The sequence below is a fragment of the Cryptotermes secundus genome, unplaced genomic scaffold (assembly GCF_002891405.2).
Source record: "Cryptotermes secundus unplaced genomic scaffold, Csec_1.0 scaffold319, whole genome shotgun sequence".
NCBI lineage: Eukaryota > Metazoa > Arthropoda > Insecta > Blattodea > Kalotermitidae > Cryptotermes > Cryptotermes secundus.
Genome location: NW_019724587.1, coordinates 1,682,877 through 1,702,009, shown reverse-complemented (window position 1 = coordinate 1,702,009; position 19,133 = coordinate 1,682,877). Strand labels below are relative to the sequence as shown.

The 19,133-nt window shown below is 37.4% G+C and overlaps 1 protein-coding gene across 1 annotated transcript in view; it reads right to left on the bottom strand.

Annotated features, from left to right (window-relative positions):
* LOC111862320 (titin) overlaps positions 1-19,133 on the bottom strand; it is a 584,441-nt gene that overhangs the window by 60,417 nt on the left and 504,891 nt on the right. Inside the window, exons 10-11 of the mRNA XM_023847603.2 lie at positions 8,332-8,510; positions 4,252-4,572 (exon numbers count right to left, since the gene is read on the bottom strand). Coding sequence (XP_023703371.1) covers positions 4,252-4,572; positions 8,332-8,510 — 500 coding nt within the window. The remainder of the gene's footprint in view (positions 1-4,251; positions 4,573-8,331; positions 8,511-19,133) is intronic.

Sequence of the window (19,133 nt, the reverse complement as noted above, 5' to 3'; positions counted from 1 at the left end):
TACCCTCATCAACTTTATCAGTATATCAAAAAGGAGTCTACTTTACTGGCATAAAAGTGTTCAACAATCTGCCACAAAGTATTAAAAACTTGGGCAATGATACTAAAAAGTTTAAATCAGAGTTAAAGAATTATCTACATGCTCATTCCTTCTACTCTTTAGATGAATACTTCAATGTAAATAGAGAATGATGTAAAATTAAGTTATATTAATTTTTAAGCTAAAATTGCCTGTACTTATGTATGTAACCTTTTGACTTGTTCCGTATCCAAAGGTACTAACCTGCTCAGGACTTATAGAATGTAAATAAATTCAATTCAATTCAACTCTTTATGATTTGTTTAAGAACTAATTAAAATACTATTTTTTTCTAGACCATAAGTATTCCATCTATAATGCAACAAAGTCAACCTTTCATAAAAGACACTAAAATATATTTATACACTAAAGGTGTTTGTTAAATATTTTAAATGTCATTTTCATTTCCTGCACCCTGTTGTGTTATAATATACAATTTCTTTATTAAAACTGTCACAGCACAAGTATAACAAGGTCAGTGCCTAGCCTGGCTCTGCTACATGTTTCGGCTACTAAAAGCCATCATCAAGCAAATACATGGCTAATACACAACTGAACTGCAGTACTAATAAAATTGGATACAATAATGTTAATTATATTAAAATACTTGGTATAAACAAATTAAATTAGTTTGATTTGTTTCATTCTGGTCCGTCACAATAACACTTACAAATTAGATTATATAAAACAAAAGTTGTAGTATAAAACAAGAATAAAATTCTTCTAGTGATGCTTTACATCATCAAGTCAGTCACTGGATTTTGTGATTTTGTTGTGTTCCCCCCGTGGGAACCAACGACTGACTAGATGATGTAAAGCATCACTTGAAGAATTTTATTCTTGTTTCATACTATAACTTTTGTTTTATATAATCTAATTTATTGTATTTTTATGCCAAGTATTTTAATATAATTAATATTATTGTATCCAATTTTATTAGTACTGCAGTTCAGTGGTGTATATATGTTAGCCATGTATTTGCCTGATGATGGCTTTTAATAGCTGAAACATGTAGCAGAGCCAAACTAGGCACTGACCTTAATATAGTTGTGTTGTGACGGTTTTAATATAGAAATTGAATTTTAAATGTCATTAACGATATATATTCTTCTCTTGAGCTACATGTTTCAGCCACACATGGGACATCATAAGGCAACACTTATTATTTGGGAGACCACTGCACTGTAGACTTTCTCTTCTGTGCCCTTAGTCAAATCACTGTTTTTGTTGATTAAAATATTGTATGCGTGTCAGGTATTCTAAAAACAAAAAGAAAAGCACACAATGTTTCAGAAGCTGGATTTGTTAAGATCCTCAGATAAGGGATGGTAGCAGACAATGGACAAAGTCCAAAAACCCAGTAGTGTATCCATAATATACGAGGGTAAGTCAATAAGTAAGTTACAAATGGATATAGAACTTAAACAAATAAGAGTACTGATTTGAAAAATGCTTTTCTTTCTCAACATAATCTCCCTGTACATTGAGGCACTTAAGCCATCGTTTCACAAGCCCCTGAAAACCAGCAGCATAAAATTCTTTGGGCTGCTGTTGGAACCAGGCGGTAACTTCCCTTTCTACAGCTTCATCGTCGGGAAAATGTTCAGCCAAAAGATGATGTATAAGAGGGCTGAACAAATGGAAGTCGCTTGGAGCAAGGTCAGGTTTATATGGAGGATGCTCGAGGACTTCCCACTTGAAATTTTGCAGTGTCTCATTTGGCTTGTTGGCAGTATTGGGACACGCGTTGTCACGCAAGAGCAACATGCCTTTGGTGATGAGTCTTGGTTGCTTCCGTTGAATGGCCTTACGAAGTTACAGGATGTTACAGTAGGAGCTGGCATTTACGGTTTGTCCTTGAGGCTGGAATGCAGTGAGCAGTATGCCTTCGTGATCCCAGTCACGACCTGGTTCCGACAGCAGCCCAAAGAATTTTATGCTGGTTTTCAGGGACTTGTGAAACGATGGGACAAGTGCCTCAGTATACAGGGAGATTATGTTGAGAAATAAAAGCACTTTTCAAATCAGTACTCTTTATTTGTTTAAGTTCTATATCCATTTGTAACTTCCTTATTGACTTACCTACATACATTTCATACACTGTACATTATCAGTATAATTACACTTTGTAATTTGTTGAAATTTTCTGAAGTCATACATATTTTGAAATTATTTCTTTACAAGTTCAGCATGTAAATTTTTATTAATAAAAGTAACTCTCACATACACAAGGTTTTGCCACTATCATTGTGTGCAGCTTACTTATTTTTCATAATTTTAAAAGTGAAATACACACACACAAGTCATCAGTACAGAAATATGCCAGCAATAATTATTATATGGGAAATTTTGTCAGAAGTTATTACTGTGTTGTGTAGACAAATTTAAAGAACACTTTTATATAAGTTACTGAAAGGCCTGAAATGAACACAATAAATTACAGCAGCGTTTCCTAAGTGTCTCAATTATGTGGATCACTTGGCAACCCTTCCTGTCCTTGAAAAACAAACTTATTAACTACATTTACTTACATATATTATCTATGTCTGACAAAAACAGTTACTTCACTTGATCATTTATTTAACCATTTTCAATAGATATATCTAACTAACTCCATGGAGCTAAGCCCTTTTTTAGAATCCGGTAATTATGCAACTATTCAAGAATTACCCAGCATTTTATGGAATCTGAAGGTTCATTACCATGTACACAAGAGACCTCTACTGGTCCCTGTCCTGAGCCAGATCAATCCAGTCCATACCACACCATCCTATCTCTCTAAGATCCATTTTAACACTATCCACCCACCTATATCTTTGTCTTCCTAGTGGTCTCTTTCCTTTTGGCTTTCCCACCAATATCCTGTATTCATTCCTCTTCAACCCCATTCAGGCAACATGCTCTACCCATCTCATCCTCCTTGACTTCATCATTCTAATTATACTTGGTATCTTCATCAGGTACAAGTAATGCATTTTTCTCCAGACTCTCCTGTCTCTTCATCCCTCTTTGGTCTCACTATTGTCCTCAGCACCCTGTTCTCATACACCCTCAGTCTGTGTTCCTCCTTTAATGTCAGAGACCAAGTTTCACACCCATACAAATCACAGGCAAAAGTATAATTTTGTATATTCTAATTTTTATGTTTTAGATAGCAGATTAAAAGACAAAAGGTTCTGGACTGAATGGCAACAAGCATTTCCCGAATTCAATCTCTTCTTAATTTCTTCCTGAATCAAATTTTGATTTATTACTGTCATTCCCAAATACTTGAACTGTGTCACATTTTCAAAACATCTGTTAACTACCTTTATATCATATTTGCCCTGCATTCTGGTGACGATACAGCAACATGTACTGTTGTTTACTTCTACACAACCTCCTTACTAGTGTCAATTAAAGTTTGTGTGTTTTTCTTCATGGTATTTATATTATGACTCAGTAAATTCACATCATCAGCTTAGACTAGCAGCTTATGTGTTCCATTTAATTTCAGTCCCACCTGGTTTTACTGGACCTTCCTAATGGCATATTCTAAAACAAAGTTAGAAAGCAGTGGCACTAAAGCATCTCCTTGTTTTAGACAATTCTGGATAGGAAAATTATCAGAAAAATTTTACCTATATGAACTCTACTATATGTTTCATTTAAACGCATTTTAATCAGCTTAACTAGTTTCATGGGTATCCCAAACTCTATCATTATATTGTACAATACTTCCCTCCTAACTGAATCAGAGGCTTTCTTAAAGTTTATGAAACCTCTTGTACCTATCATTGTACTCCCATTTCCCAACAATTTCATCTATAATTTCAATATATTGTACATATTTTTATCTGTTCCAAGGTTACCTGATTGATTTTATTAAATTTTCTTGAGAATTATTTTCAACATTTGTACAAGAAACAATTTTGAAGTAAATATAAATGAACATCATAATAAGTATATTTACAACGTCGCATTTTGCAATTCTACACAACTAGAACAAGAAATTATGGAATAAAAAGAGCTGCAATACAAAGGGGAACACATTCAACAGAAATTTCCACAGACTATCCAAAAAACCTTTTTGGAACACCTGCAGTCAAGGGACATAGGCTGGGAAACACTGAACTATAGGTATATATCTTGAACTCTGCTCAAACATCTGAATGAATTAGAGTGCAAACTTACAATACACCATAAGTTCCTCATCTGGTGAAAGTGGCCCCCATCCAGCTTCATTCATGCCCTCACATGAATAATTGCCATGGAAACTGCGACCTACATCTTCAAGGAGCAGCTTGCTGGGATCAATATCACAGAACATGTAGTCAGTGGCATTTCCACCACAGTCAGGTAACTCTTTCAGCAATTCCCCATCCAAGTACCAGCGCACAGCCTGCAAGATATCAGGATTCCCAGACTCCACCTTGCACATCAGTGTTATGTTCAGTCTGTCCAACTCGCTCACGGGTGTTGGTGGTTCCATTGTCAGCTGCACAATTGGTTTGACTGCAACAACAAATGTCAAATTCAAGATGACTGCTGTTGTAGGTGGCACTGCTATTCTGTTAAGTCTCTGTTATCAACTAATCTTGTGATTAATCTTGTAATCTACTATCTTGTGACTCATTCTATATCCTATGGCTTGTATTATGCCTGTATCAGGATCAATTAGAAAGTGAAATGAATGAATGAATGAATGAATAATCAAGTGTATCTTCATGGGTAGAGGCAAGAAAGAGAAGATGTACTCCAAAGAGTACTATATTTTTCAAATCAAGCAAAACTGCTTCAATCATTTTACTGACTCATACACATTTTCCTTTATGTTTCATTTAATATTCACCATATCAAAAATAATTTCAAATCAAAGTTCCATATCTTCATGATATCTACAGTTTATATCCTATAAAAATGCATGTACAATCAGGAATTCTTTAAGAAAATGAACAATTCCAACTGATGTTCACGTACAATAAGAGTAATTTAAATTGAGTTAGTGCAAGGCATTATGAGCATTCTCAGTTGAGGGATTTTTTTTTTCTATCAACATCAACATGTAAAATGTTATACATTATTACAGTTACCAAGTTACATGTTTCGACAATATTTTGTTGCCACCAGGCAATTATGATACATGAAATAATTTATTTCATTTTTATCAATTTTAAGGATTGTATTTGAAATAGTGAGTGCATCAAATTATTACACTGTAAATACAATGTGGAATTGTTTATTATAGTCAAAAGAATGTTACAAGGGGAGGAGGTACGTTGGACTAATACAGACCAAAATTAAACCCACCTGGCAACATTAGTGTACAACGTATGATATTACATTTAATCAAGTTCAATTTAGTAGTTTTAGGAGATCAAACAAGGGCATACACAGATGTTTTCTTAGATACATGTGTTACTTCATGTACTTTTCACAAAGGAAGTGTACACATTCTAATCCTTTGTCACAGTACCAGGGAAGCGTTTGCAGCAGATATGATTGTCCATTTTAGTATTCAATTCTGAAGTGTTTAGTGGAACCTAAATATTCAAACAAAACACAACTTTTATTGAAGTATTCATATTTTTACCTCAAATTTGTGATGGATGTTCTATTGTTGTAGGCTGTTGTATGAAATTTGATGCTGAAAGATACTGTTACCCATATTAATAATGCCATCTGAAGAACCATAATATATGAGGGAGAGTCAGCAAATAGGTCACAATGAAAGTAAAACAGCTGTAATGAATATAATATGTTTTCTATGTGTTTCACTAGTAGCAGCAGAGTCAAGCTTCATGACAGTCTAGGTAGGTGGTGCGCATGCGCATGTTCAGATTTTGGTTTTTGTAGTCAAAATGGAATCTGTGCTTGAGGGTATACTAATGAAGAGCAGCGTTCTGTTGTGCATTTTCTGTGGGCAAAAGGACTCAGTGCGAAGGATTTTCATACAGAAATGATTCCTGTTTAGAGTGGGAAGTATTTATCACATTAAGCAGTGTTCACATCTGAGTTGAGAAATTCTTTTAATGATATTCAAAAGACACAGATGATGCCCGACCAGACTTCCCTATGAAGATCACAACAGATGAAACTGTGCAGTGTGTGGAAGAGTGTATTCAAACAGACAGTAGGATAATGACAGTGTAGTAACAGCACTAGGGTGTTCCCATGGTTTAAACACACAGCATAATGCATGATCACTTGAACTTTTGGAAAGTGTTTGCAAGGTGAGTGCCCAGAGAACTGAGTGGGTCTGTCCTTGCAACATCTCTCACAATATGCAGATGAAGGAGAATATATGCTTAACAGGAGAGTTACTGGGGACGACCACCCCGAATTAAAGTGTGCTTCAATGCAATGGAAACAACCCAGTTCACCTTCAACCGAAAAGTTTAAGGTTACGCCATGACTGGAAAAGTTATGCTTACTGTGTTTTAGGATTCTTGGAGAGTATTGTTACCCCATTTTCAGAAGCATGGTGGAAATGTGTACTGTAGTGAAAGAAACAGTCATGTAGCAGCCATGTAGTGTCCTAGTTTGTTTACCTGATGCCTCTTCATACAAAGACAAAGAAACAAAGTTTTACAAAATAATAAATTAACAGGTTATGGGCCCAAGCAGCAAATACTACGCCCTGAAGTGTGTTGTGCGAAATGGTCGATCTTGTTCAGTGACTGATGTGGGAGTTCTCTCTCTTTTTTTGTGGAAAATTGTTAGGCGTGAGAGGGAGGCATCTGTTGAAGAGATCCAATAATAATAAAAGACAATCAGCATAATCTTTCTTAAGTCTTCTCTGAAAATTTGCACAATATAGTTTGTCAGAATCACTGAAAATGTAACCTCATAAAACACTAATTATCAAAGCATGTGAAAAACTCAAAATTGGTAGCTTTGGCTCAAACCATCTTCACTTTCGAAGCAGTGAACAGAATACTGTGTGGTGTGTCTATTTTTGTCATGGTGCAATACCATTTTAATTAAATTGTAGATGTGTATTGTGGCATATTTGCAAGAACGGTTGAGCCATAGAAAGAGCCATTTCTAGGTAATACACACAAGCAACAATGGAAAAATTGGGTTGTGCAACCCACTTCTAGGCAACGGCTCGGTAAACACTTCCATGCAGACACAATGACCTTACATACAGACAGTGCTTAGCTATCATGTGACTGGTGTTTTCTGTGTGGTCTGTGTTACGCTACAGTACAACTGTGATTTCTGCGTTATCTGTGCCATGGCTATATAACATGAGTCCGCTTGCAGCTAAGAAAAGTCAAGAAGATTTCTTGGTTCATTTCCGAGGTTCCAGGGTGATTGAGCAAGAAATGGCAAGAAGACTTCATAGTGATTTGAAGTACTAGTTTCTGTATTGAGATCCATTTCCAGGGGACGACTAGTGAAGACAGAGAAACGTAGTGCGTGTGCAATGGTGAACTGGAAAGTGTGTAATTCAGCAATAGTTCTGTATTAATTGTAATTAAGGGAAATTGTAACCGAAGTGCCAATAAATTAAATCATCTGAACTAGAACCCATTATTTTTGTCACATGTACATGTGTATACGTGGCAGTATAAGAAATTACAGATGCTCTTTATTGACATTTCCATAATCAGTGACTGCCCCATGCCCATAATTTGTTTTTGAATAGCAACAATATTGTTGCCTAAATATGCATGAATCACCTCATCCTTTATTATAACAAACCCCTAAACTTTATTCTTCTTCTAAATAATTCTATTCTAAGTTATATTTGTATTTCTTCTAATAACAAATGACTTTCTCTAGTTTCAGATACCCTGTAATAAATAGGATTATTGTATTATTATCTTCAGTTAATTTTAGATTTTAATTGGGGCTTTTTTTAGTTCTCTTTTGATTTAGTATTCAAGGAATGTGAAAAAATGAAAAATAAAAGTTATTAGATAATAATGAACTTTGTGATCTATTCAGGACATCTTACATTGCTAGAGTTGAGCAGATTTATAACTCAAACAGGGAAACATGAAGGTATACAGACTTCTGATGGAGAAATCTCACAGGAAATACCCACTTGGAAGACTGAGAAGATGAGAGGATAATATTAAATTGGATCAAAGGCAAACAGATTGAGGATGTGAAATGAATCAACTGGCCCAGGGTCATGTTGACCAACAGGCTTTGGTGTTACGGGTACTGAATATTTGAGTTCCACTAAGAAACAAAATGTTAGAACCCTCAAACCAGCAAGCAGTCCCTATGCCCTCCCATGCAACACAAAATCTTACTTACAGTAGATGGCAACATAGACCGCACTGTTAGATTCCTGACTTCCCACTTTGTTCCTCAGTTCACAAGTATACACTCCTTGGTCATGTCGGGTTGAATTCTTTATCATTAATGTTGGCTGGTCGATCGTTCCTCCTTCATAATGATCTGGAGTCAATGTCAGCCTCTCACCATCTCGAAGCCTGGAAGGAAGGAAATATGCTTTATTAATTCAAAATGTTGTGGGCCATATTCGGACAAAGCATGATCACATTTAAATGAGCTTTATTTATAGTTACAGGTTATATTGAACTGGCAGGAGCAAGAAATAAATTTGTCGGACAACAACTAGTGAAAATGTTCAGTGTTAAATTTCATCTAAATCCCTTCAATAGTTTTGGAGATGAAGTGATGGAATAACACAAATTATCGTTGTGCACTCACATTATGCACTTTGTGGAAAGACTGACAATATATGGACTGAGAGAAAATGAAACACACACACATATGTGCATGCACGTGGTCTGTATAAATATCTTATTTGTAAAGGTTTCAATGTAATGTTTTTCTAATTTCCAACAATTATTTTATGTCACTATTTGGAACATAGCACTCAAGAAGCTAATAATCATTCTTCTGGATAAGACATTCTTGATCCTTTATAGAGATTAAATGTCCATTACCTTGGTCACAGCAATTTGCCACTAGTACCTATTCTTTGCCAAATGAATCTAATCCACACATTTATTCATTTTATGCCATTTATTTAAAAACTGTTGGGATAGATCAAACAGTATGGGGATGGACTGGATGGCCAGCATTCAGGAGAAAGAAATTTTTCACTACTCCGCAGCATCCAGATAGGTTCTCGGGCCCATCCAGCCTCCTATCCAATGCGCAGCAAGGGCAGGGGCAGGAGCAGGGGTAGTGGCAGTGGCAGGGGCAGAAAAAGAGGCGTGAAGCTGACCACAAACTTCCATTTACTACCGAAGTCAGGAATGGTGAAAATACACCACCACTCCTCCATACGTCTCTATGGCATGGTGCTTAATAAATTAAGCATAGGGACAATTTAGCTGTACTTTAGCTCACTTATATAAAACACTTTTCTAATATTATTCTCACACGTACTCCTAGGTTTCCGAAGTAGTCCTTTCCTTTTAGGTTAAATGCTTTATGCACTTCTCATATCTCTCCCATGAGTGTTCCATGGCTCGTCCATCACATCCTTCTTCATTCTACAACGGCTAAAATTTCAGGTGTGATACGTACATGCATAATACACACTGACAACAAGCCCGCACCAATTATTTGTACATATGAATGGGAGCTACAGTCGGCTGCTGCACGTGTTTCAGACTAAACCTAAGTGAGCTGATGTCCTACACTATTATCTAAGTACGGTGGCCTATGTAATAAATCGGAGGCACGTATATTCAGCAACCAGGTATGGTACAGAAGGTACAGAATATAATGTGAACAAAACGCTGCGACTCATTTGTGAGGTAAGTGCTTGGAACGTACACAATGGTAACTAGCGCCGCTATAGCGGACAACACAATGCCTCCCTCCCGGTACAAACAGCAAGCGGCTTTAGTCAAGCAAAGTAAGCAACAATGCTCCCTTGTCACTATTCAGAGAGATCCCATTTGTCAGACCCTCCACTAGGTTAGTTTGTCAGCAGATAAATAATACACCCCAAGTGAGAAGTTGGTCACACGCCCACTCAAAACGCTGTTTTAAGTGCAAGGTATTTCGTTATTGACCAACAGTTCTGGGTATTATTTTGGTCCCCTAATCATTATTTGTTTAACAAAACAAAAAATCCTACTCTTTTCCTTACCGTCTCAGAACATTTTGGTAGAGGGAGGAATAGCTGACACAGTAAGTTCCCCCCNCCCCCCCCCCGCCGGACTAGGGAACTGATGTAAAGTTGGATGTGAGGGAGAAAACTGAATATAATAGAGTGCAAAAACGTGATTATTATTCACTTTAGATTTAACTTATGACGCAAAAAAAAAATGTTTTACTAGCAAAAGTACTCGTTCTCAGCCCTGATTTTATTTAAATAGTATTAAAATTTAAACTCATTTGAGGTTCTCACAGCGGTGACAGTTAAGAGTTCTATCTTCTGGGATATAACGCCGAGTAGTCCGTTGAAAGTCAACTGATGTTTCGAAGGAAGATATCGCCTGCATCTTCAGGGCCGAATAATAAAATGAGCAAGAAACCAGCGTGAAAACAGATGGCACGCACATCTGTTTGCGCTCTGCTTGCCACTTGCTTGTCTTATTCTTCGACCCTGAAGATAGCGGCGATATGTTCCTCCGAAACGTCGGTTGACTTTCAACACACTACACGGCATTCTATCCCAGAAGAGAGAACTCTTGTCTGTTTCTTATACCACACATATTTAATAAAATCTCAGTGTTATATTCCAGTCTTTGTTGTTTCGCTCGACCTTACCCGACTCCTTGTTCTACCATACTGTCAGTCGTAGATGCCTAACTTACGAGTATCTATCTATTTATCTATCTATCTGGTCTGTCTGTCTACAGGCATATCTTGGGCCTTGGCCGCTTTTCAGTTTCTTAATCCTATACACAGTGTGTAGGATTCCTTGGACGGGGGATCAGCCCGTCCTAAGGCCTCTATCCATACACAGAACATAAACACTGGATAAACACACAAAGACATCTATGCCTCTAGTGGGATTCAAACCCACGACCCCAGTGTCTGAGAGGGCGAAGACGGTGCATGCCTTAGAACGCGCGGCCACCGTGATCGGCTACGAAAAAGTATCTGCCTATACGAACTGTACTATGCATGTCATGTGTACACACTTGAATTCACCTTCAAACCTTTCTTGGGTATTTTCAACTCAGACGTTATACAAACAAGAAACAAACTCCGTGGCCCGCAGTCGGCAAGCGAACTATACCGACCGAGAGACCACCGCTTGTCGGCGAAGTTAGTGCCAACTTCGGATAGAGAGTGTCGCGTGGTCAGCGCAACGGATCCCCACGGCTGTTAATCTCGGTTTTCTAGACCGGAAGACGTTATATATACGTTATCTTCTAACAGAATCAGGCTTTTCTTAAATGTAGTGTTTGATATAGTGATAATTACACTCCTGTTTCTGATTAATTTTCCGTTGCCTGAGCATTTGAATGTTCTCTTTCCAGTTCTTGCAGAAAATTAGATGATTCACTTTCGAGGTTTTCCATATTGTGTGAAGTGTTGCCATATACTTCTAAGAGTTCTGTCTTACTTGCAAGTGTGAGTTTTCAGAATGTTAATTTTTAAGACAGATTTAAACTGAAGCTGATCTAAAAAATAAAAGTCAGCTGACGAATGGAAAGAATTTTTTTATTTTTCTCGTGGGATGAGACTGAGTGAACTTGGTGCTGCGACCACTGTTTGCCCTATTGTACCGGCCTCAGATGACAGATGATGATGATAATTGTGGAGCAATCGATGGAATTGGCAGGGGAATCGAAGCACTCGGAAAAAAAAATTGCTCCAGTGCCATTTTGTCCACCACAAATCACACATGACCTGACCCGCGCTCGAACCTGGCCACCACGGTGGGAAACCAGAGAATAACCGCCTAAGCTATGGCACGGCCTGGGATTTAATTAATAATTTTCCTGTTACGATCGATAAGGCATTTTTAATCACAAACAATTCCATTCAGGAATAAACTCACGCCTAAAAGTCGCTGGATAAAATGTTACTTGAAGTTGACAAATGAGATATTCATCGAAAAATACTGCAGTTAAGTTTACACCTCCCCCCCCCCAAAAAAAAACAAACAAATTTTGCAACTAGAGGCAGTAACAGATTCTGCATTCTGAATATTCTTCTATAATTAATATACCGATAATAATTATATTCGTATCTGAATACAGTGTCCTCCGGCCTGTGAATATGAGTGGAACTGAATTAAACTGATACCTGCTTCAGTTTCTTAATGGGATTGTCAGGTTTAACGAATTCTGAACCTCGAAGTAAAGGTTCGGTAGTAGGTCTATGTATTACAGGCTCTCTAAATTTATCAGCCACACAAATGCTTAGTAACTGAGGGTACAAATTTTTACATCTGTGCGTAATATGTGAATCCGCATTCAGAGAATCTTTCTGATCCTGTGTTAATTGTATCCTTCTCGGCTGGCATCCCTTCTTAAATCCATACTCCCCTCTATATGGGGTTGGCAAAAACCATCCCGAAAACACTTTAAATCAATGAATATATAATATACTGTAATACTTTATTATTTATTTATATGTAAATAAATAAATAATGAAGTATTGTTGCGTTGACGGTAAAAATTATATATTATATAAATAATTTATTATATATTATATATGTATGCGACCAGAAGACGAGGAAAAAGACGTAAGAAAATGCTGGATGACCTTGGGGACAGAAGAGAATATTCTCATTTGAAGGAGAAAGCTCTAGATCACATTAAGTGGAGGAACTGTCTTGGAAGAGACTGTGGGCCTGTCGTATGACAGATTACTGATGAAAAAATATATATATATATAAATAAATATATAATAAAATATTGTTGCGTTGACGGCAAAAATTATATGTTCATTGTATATATGCAACAGGATGGAATCCTTAAAACTAAAAAGAAAATAACTTTGAAATCAGCCCACTTCTATACATGAAACCTATGTTTCCTCTGTACACTTAACAATAAACCAAATTTACCTAGTAGCAGAGTTGAAATAATCAGTGGTGGCTCGTAGCTGAAATTAGTGGGGGTGCTGCTCCAGAAGCGCACAGTTCCATACAAAGATGGCTACTGACATTAAGTTTAAGGATTATATATTGTATCATACAAGTATAAAGAAAGAATTAAAGAAAAAAGGACTCATTATATAAATGTTATCGATAACATCAAGTGGAAATTGGGGGTGCTGCAGTTCCGCAGTGCGTATACACGGGCCGCCCCTGGAAATAATATTAAAGAAGAGAAGAATTTTGGGCTATACCTCCTTTTGTTAAGTTTAAAAATGTTTAAAACTAGTATTAAATATATACCCTTAATTTCCCATACGAACACATGAAAGAACTGAAAATATAATTAGGTTAAAAAAAGAAAGCAGACAAATATAGACAAACAGGACAAAGTATCTGGATAGAATGACCGATGTAACAATATCGAAACAAATTATACAACAAAAAGGAAATGACAAGGAAACCGAGGAAGACCTTGAAAAAGACGGAATATACTGCATTTCAAGTATAAATAGGCTTCATTGCCAATACCAAGAAGAGAAGAGGATGTCGCCTGTGCACAAGCGGTAGGCAAACTGGACAATTACAATTTCACATCGACACAGATGAGTGGCCAGCAAAGCTTGCCTGTGCAGATCATGCATCCAGAAATCTCGGATACGTTTAGACGTATTTATTTATCATATATCACATTATTTGTGCAGGCATCAAAATAATCACAAGCCTTTCTTTTTTCATACTATAACATGATCAAAATCGGAATCAGAGAAAATACAAAACTTGCAAGTTTTCAATCTGTAATCTCAGAACCAACATAACAAGCATAACAAAATGGTTGCTGTTGGATATTGTGTACACTGTTCTCCACCAGGTTAAACGAGAATCGAAGGGAAATGCCCTGAATATAAAGATCTGCTATTTCCAGGAAACCCGTTCATGTATTCGACATATATATTTCTTCTGAACATCATCAGAAATTCTCCGCAGTTCCTGTACTTACATCTAGGGTCTAGATATTGCAGCAAAATGCGTCCCTGCTTCCTCCGCCTTCCCGTTCACAGAAGACAGGAAGGGCTATGATATTCGTATCTATTATTCGTTATGATGGGCCCATAGCAACCACAACAGATAGTTTATTGTAAAGAAACGCTCTTTTCTTCCGGATTGCTTATCTCTTTTGATTGCACCTCCATCCTGTGAGTTGTTCAGATGGTCATTCTCTATACACGCGGCAATGGAGTTGAGAGGGAGAATTGTTGTTTTGTGGAAGGGGGCGCTCTGAATCCAGTTTCAGCATGGGGAGAAGAAGACCGTAAAAAGTGGAAATGGGCAAGGTTGAGAGTCTTTGTCCCATAATCCCAGATCGAAAGCATGGTCGAGAGAATAGCCTACCTTATTTACTAAACCACACGTACTACATGGCACCGAACTTTTTTTCTGCCATACAACTGGTACAGAAGGATTCTCAAACCACCCAAGTAAAAACCCTTTCCAACACCTGCAGGCAGCATTCCTCTAATGAGATCAATACTGGTCAACAATAAAGACCTCGACTGAGTAAGGGCGCTATGTAGAATGCAGTAAAACGGAACTAAAACCTACCATTTTCATTAGGGAGAAAGACATATGTTGACACTACAGTTTCCTCATATTCCTATTCTCAAAGAACACTAAAATGAAGCCATGTTCTACGGCTCTGGTCATGACACGAAACGGGGCCGTGTTTTATTTCTGAATGTGGTTGCTGAGCTTAGAACACTTCGTCGGTGACCCCGTAGAGCTAAATTCATCTGTGGTATATCATCTACAACCTGCAAGAAAAAAAAAAAAAAAAAACTTCGTGGTTTTAGTCCGCCAGCGAACTATACCGACCAAGCGACCGCCTCTTGTCGGCGAAGTTAGTGCCAACTTTAGCGGATAGAGGGTGTCGCGCGGTCAGTGCAACGAATCCCCACGGCCATTAATTTCGGTTTTCTAGACCGGAGCCGCTATTTCCTTGAAATAGCCCTTCAGTTATCTTCAAGAGGCTGAGTGGAGCCCGTTCCAGACCCACTACTTCTCAGAAATCTCGGAATCGAACCCGAGAACTCTGGATCTGTAGCCAGGAACTCTGACCACTACTAGATCACAGAGGTGGTCCCGTAACCAAAACTATTAATACAGAACTGTTATTGCGTGAGGTTATGTTTAATGTTAGTTATACTTATTCTTCAAAATATATTAATACGAAGCAGATAATGTCGCAGAAACACAAAAATGCTTCGCAATTTACAGTTTTCAATTCCCGAATGTTTGGAATTGTCCCCAGCACCATGTTCGGAACGTATCAATATCGAATTTCTGGATTAATTAAATACACACTTGCTGGAGCCCATCAAAATTTGTAAAAATTGTTTATGACAGGCTAAACGTATAATCAAACTGTATAGTCTTAGTTGCTGTGAAATACAGTAAGAGGAAACTGATAAACGGTGTTAATAATCTATTATACTCAGACAAATAAATTTTGATATCGGGATTTCTGCCACCGCAAATTTTACCTTCTTTCTATGTCATAAAATTAAAATATATTCTCAGGTGCACTGAGTTTGGATTATTTATAAAATATGGACACTCGAATATAAAATAACTTATAAATATATTAAAAACAATTAGTGCAAATCCGAATGAATGGCACTCTGCCGATTTGTCTAGGGTGGTACAATACTTTGGAGGCAGTAATGTACTCTAACACTGATGGATGCAAAAACATACACCTCACACATTATTTTAATGGATAATATGATTATTGTAACACGATCTATACAAATTCCAAGATATTTCGGCTTTATAGCTGTCCACATTATTGTTCTTCCTTTCGTTTTAAATAAGGTACGGATTGATTCGGAGAAAGTGAATATTTTGAAGAAACTCTTAAATCTTCTGGTACAGATGTAGATGTGAACTAATTAAATATATTGTTAGATACGAATCAAATCTACTTTCTCAATAATAGAATTGCAAAACAAGATTGGGCCCAACTGAGTAGGTTCCACCGGAGGATGGAGACAGAATCCAGCTTCCGAAACTTTGTGTGTTTTAAATATAAACTAGACGATGTATAATGTCCAGAAACACAATAATCGAGTCAAGATCTTGTTTAATGTTTCGATAAATTAAGAATTTCATCATTACAGAACTATAATTCTCTTACTGACTAAGGGCCCTTCATGTTTGTAGGATAATAACAATTTAACCGGGCTTTGGAGCATGTTCTTTTTTTCCCCTTTTCCTTTCAAGAGTTATTTTCTGAATGAAAGGCTTAAATGCGTCCAATTAAAAAGTGTAGATCAAATTTTTAAAATACAGTCTATTATACAGGCAAAGGAAGGCAGGCTAATTCTCAGACATAATCAGTGTCGTCATGAGAAAGTTTTTTATTTATCTTTTACTGGATCATAAGCGACACGGAGTACACCAAGGAATCACTCTCGCGCGCTACGTCAAAATCTAGCCTCGTCCACGCTTCACTAGCGTACTTTCCGCTCACCCACGTCTGCTGAAATAATGGCACGTACCGTCACCAATGTAACTAGAACTGTAAATGATTTGAAGAGTGAAAATAATAGGGCCCAATACACAATTCTTATATGTTAGAACCTATGTGGTCTAGTGGTCAGAGCTACTGGCTACAATCCAGAGGTCCCGGGTTCAATTCACAGATTTCTGAGAAGTAGTGGGTCTGAAACGGGGTCCACTCAGCCTCTTGAGGATAACTGAAGAGCTATTTCAAGGAAACAGCGGCTCCGGTCTAGAAAACCGAAATTAACGGTCGTGGGAATCCGTTGCGCTGACCACGCGACACCTTCTATCCACTGAAGTTGGCAATAACTTCGCCAACAAGCGCTGGTGGTTCGGTCGGTATAGTTCGCTTGCGGACTAAAGCCACGGATTTTTTTTTTGTAGAACCTGCAAACATATCGTCTAAACTCATCTCAGAATGGTTCACTTGAAAGAAAAACAAATTTATATGTGTGTGTTTCAGTTTTCTTTCTAGCACTAATTCACTACTTAGAGCACGAATAATGTATAACAAGAGAGAACAATGAAAAACAAAAATTGTATGTATGAATACGTTTATATGGAAGGGAAGAAGGAAGTACGTATACTAAAGCTATCGACTTTGAAAAAGCTATTACGAACCCATCCTCTAGGATTTGCGCACACTCAGATTAAGACTATCTTCACGCCATCCTAACAGCGGGACTACTAGCGCAAAAACCCATTTTATGAGGGAGGGGGCAGAAACTCTCCTCGACTTCTGGGAATACTCGAACAGCACATTAAAATTCATGATACCGAATGCATAATACAAACTAGAAAAGCCTATGGTTGGAGACAGTAAGATTTAATTCCATTTTAATTTGAAATTCGAAGTGAAACCCTAGGGAATATGTGGGTAAAAGGAGAGCCGGTTGGTACAGACACTCGGACTTGGTCAAAACGTGGTTTTCAATTAAAATTCAATGATTTTTAAATTGTATTGTGCTTTTTTTATTAACCACATATACAGATTAAACAACGCTGGATACAACTGACAACGGTCGAAGCTGTAAATGATTTCATGTATTTGCTAAGGGGAAATTCTTAATGAATCCAATTCTTATTAATGAAATATGCAAAGGACGTTAAAAGAATTATTCGGGTTTGCTATTACTTTTCTTATTATTCCAGTAAAATTTATTTGCGTCTTGATTTTAAAAAAGAATAATACTCGATACGATAGTCTAGAACTGAGCACTTGATGCAATACTCAACGCAATTAATTTTTAATAACTTACAACAAACTAACCTCCTCATTATTGCTTTGGATACTCTGGCTGAAACATGTATTTATTCTTCGTAATAATTAAACATGGGATTTGAAAGCTCCTAAAATATCATAGGAATATAAGTTAGTGGATGGATTTAATTTTGGGTTTTACTTTATTTTTATACACTAACTCGAGTTTAAGGTAAAGTCATACTTCAGGTAAATTTGATCAATACATTATTTTCTCTCCGTAACTTGTTAGTTATGACACCTCAAAGTCTCGTTTACGCAGATATACATGACGAACATAAGCAAGATGCTCTGTACATACTTCCATTCAAGGCTCTTGTACAATCAAAAAACACTTGCACAAACACTGTACAGAAATATGTATAACAAAGACATGTATAAGGGTTTGAACTGAAGCCTCTGGGCATAACAGTAACAAAATAAATTGTAAATTCTTGAGGATGAGTTAGGTCCGCAAACTGAAATTTTAACAAACCCGTTGTGATAGAAGAAATTGTTCGGGATTACTGGGTGTTTGGACTTTGTCCATCGTTCGGTATTCTAAAGAACACAACGTTTTGGAAATGGTCTGTTTCCGTCCTCAGGTGAAGAGGTGGGAGACACCTACCCTGTTGGGTCCGTTAGAAAGAGCTAATCTCAGACGCTGGACCCTTGTTAGTTCTTTCTATGGGACCCAACAGAATATGTCTCCCACCCCATGACCTGAGGACGGAACAGAGATCTAGTTTCCGAAACGCCGTATTTTTTGGAGTAGTGGAAAATAAACCAAGCAAAAAAATACAGTAATCCCCAGTGTTATACACCCTCGTCAGAACCATTTAGAGCCTACAAGAACAGATTGGTTTACGTAACTTCTTACAACCTACCAGTACCCATAACAAGAAGGGGTCACAAAGGTTTCTGAACTAGTAGACTTGGCGTAAATCAATCAGTAATTAGTCACTAAATCAGGACTCCTTACGCTGCATATTCTGGCCCTTAACGTTCGGCGTTTGGTAAAAAAAGTAAAGCTATTCCTGTAACACGCCGCGAAGGCCCATAGGGTTGTGAGACTTTGAGGGTCCCACATTAGCTAGACAGTCGGCTCAAAGATGGCGGTAAGGTTGTCAGCCCTACGCGCCTGCCGCGCTCTACTTCCTAGGAAGATTATTTAATTAATTCTTGATACTCATTTCTGTCAGAGGCTGAGTCGACTCCAGGGCCCTAGCGCGGCTGGAAGGATTAGGTCAATTGAAAAAATCCAATGACCTC